General features: G+C 45.2%; 1 protein-coding gene across 1 annotated transcript; it reads right to left on the bottom strand.

The window, feature by feature from the left end:
- Window positions 1-7,907: 7,907 nt before the first annotated feature.
- Window positions 7,908-9,189, bottom strand: LOC127304831 (uncharacterized). The gene is made up of 3 exons (XM_051335409.2): window positions 8,813-9,189; window positions 8,588-8,695; window positions 7,908-8,500 (listed from the first exon to the last, which is right to left on the bottom strand). The coding sequence occupies exons 1-3, from the start codon at window positions 9,175-9,177 to the stop codon at window positions 8,032-8,034; spliced, it is 942 nt and encodes a 313-aa protein (XP_051191369.1). The 5' UTR covers window positions 9,178-9,189; the 3' UTR covers window positions 7,908-8,031.
- Window positions 9,190-11,543: the final 2,354 nt, after the last annotated feature.

Genomic DNA, 11,543 nt, shown 5'->3' with positions numbered 1-11,543 from the left:
TAGTTCTTCTCAACGGCGTCCCCGGCTGCTGGATTCGATGTCGTAATGGTCTCCGGCAGGGTAACCCCCTCTCCCCGTACCTTTTCATCATCGTAGCCGACGTGTTCCAGCGCCTAATCCTTCAGGCTTGGGCCAGTGGCTCCCTTGCCCACTGTAGCGACCCAGGAAAATCCCCATATTAGATTTGATTTTTCTTTTTATTTTATGTATCATCATGGCATCATGCATATTTTTTAAACTCCAAAATTATTTTATTAAATCCTATTTTTATTGCTAAAATTAATCCCTCTTTTTTATCTTAACTGAAAATATATTTTTCTCTGGTTATTTTCCTATATAAAACCTACTTGAAATGGTTTTAAACCAAAACAGAAAAATAATCAAGGAAAACATATTATAAGGGAGGCAGCCAAAATGGGCCGGCCCAAAAGCCAGCCACAGTAGGCCACCATCCCGCGACCCACCTAGCCACCCGACCAGGCCCAAGTTGCCCACCCAGAGAAACCCTAGCCAACCCCACCGATAGCCCTAACAATCCTCCAATCCCACCTCCGCCGTCGGCCTTCTTCCTCTCAACCCCCTCCTTATTTTCTTTCTACGCCCAAGTCCTCCCACCTCCTCACTCTTCCTCTCTCTGCCCGACGCCATGGCCCGCCTCTCCCCATCACGAGCGCAGCTACGCGCTTCCCGTCGCCCTTCCTCGTCGACCAACGATGCCGCCTCCCCGACCACAGCGCCACCGACCGTCGCTCCTTCCATGCTGATGTTCCTTCCTAGCTTGTCCCGAGCGCCTTCCTCCTGCAATGCCCCGCTGCCGTCGGTCACGCCGCCCCGACCTCGTCCCCATCCTCCGCTCGCGCGCGTCCGCGCAGAGCACCCTGCTACCGGCCTCGCCTCGTCTACACCCTTCCAGCTCCGGCTGCCTGCTCCGCGCGGCGTCGTCGCCCTCGTCCCTGAGCCCGCGCGTCCCTTCCTCGACCACGAGTCGCCACGGCCTCCTCCTGCAAGCTCGCGTCGCGCGTGACCGCGCCTCTCCCCGCAGGCAGGATCTCCACCACGCGGTCTGGCCACTTCTTCTCGTGCTTGTCCTCGACCCTACGCGAAACTTTCGTGAAGTTTAAGGAATTTCAAAGTGAAGTAGAAAATCAGCGTAACAAGCTAATGATGATGATCATGAAACTTTGAATGAAATTGCTACTGAACCTCGTAGATCGATGAGGGTTCGTACCACTCCTGATTGGTATGACCCTTTCTTGAATGTCATGTTGGTGGACAACACTGACGACTCTGCAACGTTTGGGGAAGCAATGATGAGACCGGATTCCAACAAATAGCAAGAAGCCATGAAATCTGAAATGGGATCCATGTATGAAAACCAAGTGTGTACTTTGGTGGACCTACCTGATGGCTGCAAGGCTGTCGAGAACAAATGTATTTTCAAAAAGAAAACATACGTTGATGGTAATGTTAGTTTCTATAAAGCTCGACTTGTCGCGAAAGGGTTACGACAAATTCAAGGAGTTGACTACGATGAGACTTTCTCACCGGTAGCGAAGCTGAAGTCTGTGAGGATTTTGTTATCAGTCACTGCATTTTTCGATTATGAGATTTGGTAGATGGATGTCAAAACGGCGTTCCTTAATGGTGACATTGAGGAAGAGTTGTATATGGTACAACCGAAGGGTTTTGTCGATCCTAAAGATGCTGACAAGGTATGCAGACTTCAACGCGCTATTTATGGACTGAAACAAGCATCTCGGAGCTGGAATCAACGTTTTGACATGGTGATAAAAAACTTTGAATTTATACAAACTTTTGGAGAAGCTTGTATTTACAAGAAAGTGAGTGGGAGCTCTGTAGCATTCCTGGTACTATATGTGGATGACATATTGTTGATTGGGAATGATATAGAATTTCCTGAAAGTGTCAAAGGCTATTTGAATAATAGTTTTTCAATGAAGGATCTTGGATAAGCATCATACATTTTAGGCATCAAGATTTATCAAGATAGATCAAGATGCTTAATAGGGCTTTCACAAAGTACATACCTAGACAAAGTTCTAAAGAGGTTTATAATGGATGAAAGCAAGAGAGGGTTCTTGTCCATGTTGCCAGGTAAGACCTTGAGTAAGACTCAAAGTCCAGGTACGGCAGAAGAAAGAGAAAGCATGAGCAAAATCCCCTATACCTCGGCCATAGACCGGATATCGCACATGCTGTTAGTTTGACCAGCAGATATCAAAGTGATCCTGGAATGGAACACTGGACAACGGTCAAGAATATCTTGAAGTGCTTGAAGAGGAGTAAGGATATTTTTCTTTCCTATGGAGGTGACGAAGAGCTCGTTGTAACCAGTTACGCCGATGCTAGTTGGAACACCGATCCAGATGACTCAAAGTCACAGTCTGGATACATATTTATTTCGAATGGTGCAACAGTGAGTTGGAGGAGTGCCAAGCAAAGCGTTGTGGCAAAATCTTCAACTAAATCAGAATACATAGCTCCTTCGGAGGCTTCACAAGAAGCGATATGGATGAAGGAGTTATTGAGCTTGGTGTGGTTCCTAGTACGTTGGACCCGATGGCCATCTATTGTGAGAACATGTGTGCCATAGACAATGCACAGGAGACAAGGTCACACAAGAAGCTGAAGCATGTCAAGCTACGCTTTTATTCTATTCACGAGTATGTTCAAGATGGAGACATAAAGATTTGCAAAGTACACACAGATCTGGATGTGGCAGATCCGTTGACTAAACCTCTCACTAGAGAAAAACGCGATCAACACCAGAACTCCATGGGTGTTAGGTACATTACCATGTAATCTAGATTATTCACTCTAATGCAAGTGTGAGACTGTTGGAGATATCCCCAAGAGGCAATAATAAAGTGGTTATTATTATATTTTTGTGTTTCTGATAAATGTTTGCATCCCATGCTATAATTGTATCAATCGAAAACATTAATACTTGTGTGTTTTGTAAAAATGAAAGAGTCCCTAATAAGCCTCTTGTTTAACTAGCTTGTTGATTAATAGACGATCATAGTTTTCTGATCATGAACATTGGATATTATAAATAACAAGATCATATCATTATATCATTAGGAGAATGGTGTGATGGACACATACCCATAGTAAGCATAGCATAAGATCAAGTCATTAAGTTCATTTTTCTACAAGCTTTCAAATACATATTAACCTAATCCTTCGACCATGAGATCATGTTAATCATCAACACCGGATGGATGATTTGATGACATCAAACGCCACTTTGTAACTGGGTGGTTATAAAGGTGGCATTGGGCATTCTGAAAGTATGAGTTTGAAGCGCATGGATCAAGAGTGGAATTTGTCCATCCAAATGACAAATAGATATACTTTGAGCCCTCTCGGTGGAATTTCATCCAATTAGCTTGCAAGCATGTGACTAGGTCACAAGTGATGTTATATCACGGTACGAGTAAAGTGTACTTATCGGTAACTAGGTTGAACTAGGTATGGAGATACCGATGATTGAACCACAGATAAGTAAAGTATCACGCGACAAAGGGAATCGGTATCGTATGTTATTCGTTCTTTTGATCACGAAGTCATCATTGAATATGTGTGAGCCATTATGGATCTCCAGGTCCCACTATTTTCTATTGATCGGAGAGGTGTCTCGATCATGTTTGCAAAGTTCGCGAACCGTAGGATGACACAGTTAAGGTTCGATGTTGTTTTAGTACATATGGAATATGAGTTGGAGACCGAATGTTGTTCGGAGTCTCGGATGGGATCCAGGACATCACGAGGAGGTCCGGAATGGTCCAGAGAATAAGATTCATATAATGGAAGACATCTTCCGGGGTTTGAAAAAGTTTCGGTGTTTTGATCGGAGCTTCTAGAAGGTTCTATAGGGCCACCAGTGGACCCACCAGCCCGGGAGGGGACACATGGGATGAGGGAATGCTGCGGGGGCCTCATGGCCCAGCTATACCAGGCCGAAGAAGCCCAGCCACCAAGCCCCCTAGAGATAAGATCGAATCCAGAAGGGATAAGATTGAATCCCTAAAAATTAGGTGGGTCGGCCCTAGGAGGAGGTGGGCCAAGGGGGGAAACCCTGGACGCACCCTCCTTATAAAATAGAGGAGAGGGGTGGCCGGCCACTTGCCCCCTCCCTCAACCCTAGCCGCCACCTCTCCCCCCTCCTCCTTCTTCCTGCGCTGGCTTAGGCGAAATCCTGCAGGAATTTTCCTCCACCACCATCACCACGCCGTCGTGTTGTTGGGATTCCGAGGGGATCTACTACCTCCGCTGCCCGCTGGAACGAGGAGTGGAAGGTCTTCATCGACTCCGTATGTGTAACAAGGTACAGAAGACTGTCGAATCGCAGCACCAGAAGGATCGTCGTCATCAACAACGAGATCGGATCTCATTAAGTCTTTGGATATTCGAGGGTTAGTTCTCATCTATCTCGTTGCACCTATCTCTCATAGATTAGATCTTGGCTTTTCCATAGATTAGATCTTAGTTTTATTCGTTATTGCTGTAAAGAAATTGTTTTCTATGCTATGAACCCTACAAAGTACATATAAAAGTGCAATACAGGTGAACAAAAAATACATGTACATATAAATACATGTACATATAAATACATGTACATATAAACGAAGTACTACTACACCGAGAATGGAAAACTAGTATAATGAAAAGCATAATTCAAAAGTACGCTAAAAAAGAGTACAACTACAAACCATAGTACCGTTACACTACAACCCGAGTATAGCCGTATTAGTTTTTGAAGTACAGAAAATATTCTCAAAACCTATCAAGATGAAATATAAATTTAAATATCTTGTCACGAGGAGCCCAACTCTGAAAACCTCTTGTAATTCGGGGAAAAAGGTCTAGAAGATATCTCATTTTAAAATTTTGTATCTATAAATATCCATACAACCTGCATCCCATGTTGGAATGAGAAATCCCATCAAATCTCTCTGGTTTTGACACTTGTCAAACATGCAGACACCTCATAGGGGTTTCCGCGGAAGGAGAAGCTAACACTCGTTGAGACGACATTGTGTGTGGAAGGGTAATGGGACACTTGACAAAACAGAAATGTGTGAGCTGGACCGGTATGTCCTTCTGTAGAGGTATCTAAGAAAAAATGGTAATGTGGTACTTATCGGCCTATGTAAATTATATCTCCACACCCACAAATTAACTCAACCCCGCAAAAAAACACAAATTAATCCCAAGCATCACATATCTCTATCTGTAACTAGAAAGCAAAGACAGACATCATCCTACTCACTCCGGCTCAAAGTAAAGTGTTGTTGCGTACCTTTTCACCCATGAGAAACGCCCAGGAGGCGATTAGGGTTTCTTCGCATCCCATCGGAGCCGCCAGCAATCTACCTCGCTTCTGTGGCCTTTGGGCCATGGAGGCGGGGTGGATCTCAGCCCCCGTCAGCGGGAGGGCTCCGTTCCCCTGGTTTTAAGGTTTTAGTTTGGTGGTGCTCAGATGGGGCAGTGACACCTTCTCCAATATAATCTCCTTGGCCTCAGCCCATCTCGATGGCGATGTCGAGAAGCTTGTGGGAGTGGCGTGGTTCTCGAGGATTTCTTCTGGTTGGGGGATCTTCAGATCGTCATGGAGCTTCATCGGTAGTTATTCCTTCTTCGTCTCCAGGACGGATGTGGTCTTTTTGACCCATTTGCCGACTTCCCATACGCAGCCAACAATATCATGCCGACTCAGGGAGGAGCGGCAATGGCCGTTTGGTCGTCCATGGACCTGCAGTCCGGTGTTTGGTGAAAATAACACAGAGTCACAAACAATCCGATTAACACTTATTTAAGCCTCTATCACATACTAATAAAATGTGCTAGTAGAGAGTACATCATATGATACCGCACTACCTACATCCAAACTTGTACCCAGGGCTTGAATATACTATACTACGTAAGCGGATAGGTCATAGGTGCATGCATATGTACGTCCCTAGGCACTTGTGTATGGTTGCAATTGCAAACAACATTTATTCAATTATGTCCTTATATATTATAGTATAAGTGATGTATATAGAATTATGTGTTCTCATATAGTATGATATATCTGCTGTACAACAGAGCATGTACGACAAACTTGTGGCGGCCGTGGGTGGGACCACTAGCTAGTTGCAACTACTAATTCAGCTAGTTGCTGTCATTTCATCACATTGTAATATACCACTTGTAGTAATTAAATAATTAATTAGCTAGTTGCTTGATGTTACTAACGAGGGAAAACCGTGAGTACATGACTGAAGATAGCTAGATGTGCCTATCTAATAATGCACTCTTGACATGCATGAACGGAGAGGCATTGTCACTATTTTACTCATATTAGTTGGCTAGATCATGATGGCCTGCATTGCTACCATCCGTCCATTTGGAAATAAATTAGTAGAAATTTGTGTAAACATATGGAGGCATAAAACATAAAAAGTAATTGCGTATTAGTTGACATATATATATATATTTTTTAGCACTTAAAGAGGCGAAATTTAGTTGTTTTCAGACCTTTGGATTTCTCTATTGAGGATATTTTAGTTATTTTTGCGAGAATTTGGGAGCGTCCTAGTTGATTGGATTTGTTACAAGTCGTCTATTTATGATCATCCTGGCCGTGAAAATAGGTGAGGAGTAGCGCTCTGCTAAAATAATTTTGCAACAGAAGCATACATAAATAGGCACATGCGTTAACTGAAGAAGAGCTTAAGTCATTTCGTAAATATTTGCAGCTAGCACAATTGATTTGTAGCTACAAAATTCTGTAAACCATGCAAAGATCATTTTAGAAACAAAACATTGGTGAATATTTTTCTCGAAATGGTGAGGCTAGTCCCGGCCTCTGCGTGATTTTTTTTTAAATATTTTAGATTATTCAACCCGCAGAGGAGGAGTGGATTAATCAAAGCATATAGTGTATATGTCAAAATGGCCAAAACATCATTTGCCCGGGTGATGGTGGTCAAACCAGAAGAATTAATTGTGATGACACTATGATGAATAATAAACATGTGTGTTATGTTTGTGCTGTTTGAACACAACAATGTATGATCCGAACAAAGCAAGACACCGTCGTCGGTAAAATTCGAGCCCCACGTGTATGATCCACACATTCATATATCGAAGAATTTGAATCCCCACACCCACCCAACGAAATATTGTTATAAGCTCGAAAGAGAGATAACAAGCTACACACTTTGCCAATGCTAAAATAAGAAATATCCTACATGATGGGATATATTGATCTCCTTTTAAAAATATAAGATTTCAGGTAAAATAACTGATGCGTGAAACTTAGTTGCTACTAGAGTCAATCAAATGGTTGCATTTAAGAGCCAAGAAGTACCCATAAGTATTTAAGAAAAATAATTGCATCCTATTTTGATCCATGTTTGAAATTGTTCAAACTTGTTTCCCACCCTTCTAATTTGGTTCGTACTTTGGGCTGGATTGATGGCTGCCGGCATATCATTATATATGGTATCAGAAACTAGAGGTATTGATTTCAAGACTCAATTAGCATACTTTTTTTTTATAAAAGTAATTGCGGCATACGATTGATCCCACATCCCAAAATAAGAAATGTCCTACATGTAGACTAGATGTGAAGGGGGTTAAAATACATTGCTCGTCGAGCTTCACCGTGGTGAAATGGCCAGTCCATCCTATTTGAGAGGAAAGAGAGAGATCTCTAGTTCAAGACTCAACCATCCACTTCTAATAAGACCCATGCAATATTGCATATACTTCTCCATTCGTTCAGACTTTTGAGTGAGTTGCCCGGAGCATGAAAGTCATAATTCAATATGGTTATGCACCAAATATACAAAAAAATGCAAACTACTTATTGTCAAAAAAATGAAAACACCTTTTTGCATATAATAATGTCCGTCGAACAAAAAAATCCCATCCAAAATATCACAAGCAACACCATTGCGCCCACAGACAATTTATGTTGATTCCATAACTTTGTTCCACACGCTTCAAGTTTTATTTTTACCAATATCCATTCTTTAGGAGGTCATGCCCATGTGCATCGATTGCCCAATCCGTGTCCAAATCCAAAGGTGAAAATGCAGCCACGTCATAGAGCTGATCATATGTGTTGACTTCTGCATTTGCCAGGTCTGGCGCCATGTCCAGCAGCTTGCAGCTGCTCTCGATGGATGCTGTCCGTTGGTGGTGGTCAACTACAACCGAAGTGCAGGTCACCGAAATGTTGCTGCACTGGCTGTCGCTGGGTGAGAGCTCGCCGGCGCCGCAGCCACTGCTACGGCCTGTGCTCTCTGTCTTGATGACGACGGCAGCATCGGCGTCGTTACCGGAGGGCTTACAGGTGTGTTGGCCGAAGTAGACGACGGTGTACATCGCGGGTTCATCGGTGCCGGCACAATCTTGGTACTGCTGCACTGTTTTTGTTGCTCCGCAGTCCTGTTCTTGCTTGTAGGTGCATTTGTAGTAACTCCTGCTCAATCCAATTCATATCATTCATCGTCAAGGGCCAACTTTTGCAATCTGATTAACTGATGGGCACAATGAAAACTATATTTACCTCGGGTGATTTGCGTTGTTGATGAGCTTCTGCCCATACTTCCTCCACTGGTGGCCGTCGTAGTGAGGAACAGGCGTTTCAAGCGTTACACAGTCATCGGCTGATCTCCTGCTCAATTAAACCAACAAAATCATCAATTAAGCAGGCAATGATTATGATGGATCATCCAATTAATTGTTCTCCATTAATCAATATACAAATAATGCAGTGCTCTCCACTCCTCACCTTCTCTTGCGCTGCTGTCGATTGGCCTTGGCATTCTCGTCGTCGCCGGAGAAGATCTTCTTGACTCTCCTCTTCTCATCTACCATCGCCTGCGGCGGCGGGGGTGGGTGGTAAGCTCGAGAATGCTCGAGCCGAAGCAGCTTCAGCTCGGCTATAGCCTTGGCCGAGCAGTCCAGTATGCTATCGAACATCTGGGCGACGACCTCAGCTGGTTCGCCACCGGCAAGTTGAAGCGCCGGTAGCACGACGGCCCGCAGCTGCGTCACCAGGGACTGCTCCCTGGCCATCTCCCTTAACGCCGCCGCCGAACGGTTGTCCTTGTCGCAGACAAGCGGCGAAGAGCTGCTGTTCTTGCTGTGCTTCATCTCTGTGAAGTCTCAACTTTTTTTTTTTTTTTTTCTTTGAGATCAAACGCTGCGATTATATTAATTAACGGCACACTCCGATGCCAACAAGTCTACAATAAAGTACGGTGGTACTTCCACCCAGCTCCTATTACATTTATTTTCGCAGCCCTCCTTAGCTAGACTATGCGCTAATTCATTGCCAGATCGGCGCACATGGTTCACCGAGTAGTCGGAGAAACCCTTCAGCTGATCCTTGATAGCTTCAACCAGAGGACCATGGCCAGATCGGTCCTTGTCGACTCCCTTAATCTTCGTCACCGCACTTAAGCAGTCCGTTTCAACCCAAACCTTGTCCACTCCTTGTTCTGCAGCCAAATCCAGAGCGTGCTTGCAGGCTAGGAGTTCAGCACGCTCGGGGTCTGGAACATCTGTCAGAAACCTACAGGCGGCAGCTCGGAAGCCTCCAAGATGATCCCTGAGGACAATGCCAGTACCTCCATTTCCAGACGATGTCGCGAAAGCCCCATCAGCATTAGCCTTGACCCAACCAGTTGGTGGAGGGAGCCAGTGCTCGCCCGCTCTGCCTTGGCTTTGTCGAGGGTCCGGCTTAGACGCCCACCATTCTTCAACAAGGGCCAAAGATCTCTTCACAATCACATGGGGGTCCTCCATTCGGACTTCATCGCGTGCATCATTCCTCGCTAACCAGAGTTGATAAATCAGCATGATGCCCAAAGCAATCTCCCTTGTAGACAGGCGACCTAACCAGTTTAGGAGCCAGCTTTGCAGCTCTCCCGGCCTACCTAGAGTCCGCGGTGGAGAGGCCAAGCACACTCCGGATAGCTTCCGCAGCTCATCCCAGGCACATACTGAGTGAGGACACAACCAGAACCTGTGCAGCAGAGATTCTGAGCGATTGCAAGCCACACACCGGACCCCTTCTTTGATCTTGCGTCTCTGTAGCTCCTCTCCTACAGCAAGTCCATTCCTTATTACCCTCCACATATTGATTTTCGCCTTCCCCGGGACATCGGCATCCCATAGAGCGAGCCACCCTCGATGTTCGTCACAAGACCGCGATGAGCTCGCTCTGTTTTCCTGGGTTCTCTTTAACTGCATTTTTAGGTGGTATGCCGATTTGACACTGAATCTCCCGTCTTTTGTGTAATTCCAAGCAATGTAATCATCAGTTCCAGCTCTACCAACGGGAATCTTCAGAATATCAGCAACATCCCACTCATAAAAACAGTCATTCAGTTTGCCCACGTCCCAACCTCTTCCATCTGGGAGTAGGAGCTCCTGGACCTTGACAACCTCCACCCCCGGCCTGTGTCCAAGAGGACGCTTAAGCCCATCTCGTGGAATCCAATTTGACCTCCAGATATCAATATTTGTACCGTCACCCACACGCCAGATCATCCCGTCCCTGAACAGGTCCCTACCATGAATTATGCTTCTCCAAGTGTAAGACGCCCCGGATGGACATCGGGCGCCCAAAAAGTCCCCCTCATGGAAGTAACGCGCCCTTAGGACACGGGAGCACAGGGATTCCGGTTTAGTGAGTATCCTCCAAGATTGTTTTGCAAGCAAAGCTTGATTGAATACTGTGAAATTCCTAAAACCCATGCCTCCCCTTCTCTTATTTGCACACATTTTCTCCCAGCTAATCCAATGTACTTTGCGTTTCCCCTCAGCAGCCCCCCACCAAAAGTTGGACGAGATCGATTGGAGGTCAGTACATGTCTTATTTGATAACCTAAAACAGCCCATAGAGTATGTTGGAACAGCCTGTAGGACCGACTTCACCAAAGTTTCTTTTCCCTCCATAGAAAGACCCTGACCCTTCCAGCCACCAACCTTGCCTCTTGATCTCTCCGGGAGATGCTTAAAGGCTCCCTCCTTTGATCGCCCCACCACCGTCGGGAGGCCCAAATACTTTTCAGATAAAGCTTCACATGAAATACCAACCACATCTTTCAGGGCTTGACGGGTCTCAGCCGAGCACCCCTTACCAAAAAATATTGATGATTTCTGAAGGTTAACTCGCTGACCCGAGGACTCCTCATATGCTGCTAGAACTCCTTTCAACGCTTGCAAGCTGTCTGTGCTAGCCTCAAGGAAAACAATACTGTCATCAGCAAAGAGTAAGTGAGTGATTGTCGGTCCCGAATTCCCGAAAGAGACTCCGGCGATCTGGCGTTCCTCCTGAGCTTTACTTAACAGTGCAGAGAAACCCTCAACACAAAAAAGGAAGAGGTAAGGCGAAAGAGGATCGCCCTGTCTCAAGCCCCTGGAAGGAACAAACCTATCAGAGATACCTCCATTTAGTTTAACTGAGAATGTGGCAGAACAAATGCACCTCATAATCATAACTACCCATTCAG

The sequence above is a fragment of the Lolium perenne genome, chromosome 5, assembly GCF_019359855.2.
Source record: "Lolium perenne isolate Kyuss_39 chromosome 5, Kyuss_2.0, whole genome shotgun sequence".
In the NCBI taxonomy this organism is placed as follows: domain Eukaryota; kingdom Viridiplantae; phylum Streptophyta; class Magnoliopsida; order Poales; family Poaceae; genus Lolium; species Lolium perenne.
The sequence above is the reverse complement of the archived record's forward strand: the minus strand, read 5'-3'. Positions and strand labels throughout refer to the sequence as shown.

Bases quoted from the DNA above. Each gene is read 5' to 3' on its own strand.
- LOC127304831 (XM_051335409.2), bottom strand. From the start codon at position 9,177: ATGAAGCACAGCAAGAACAGCAGCTCTTCGCCGCTTGTCTGCGACAAG. The intron at 8,696-8,812 runs GTGAGGAGTGGA...TTAATTGAGCAG, and splicing joins CGACAGCAGCGCAAGAGAAG to GAGATCAGCCGATGACTGTG. The intron at 8,501-8,587 runs GTAAATATAGTT...TGGATTGAGCAG, and splicing joins AACAACGCAAATCACCCGAG to GAGTTACTACAAATGCACCT.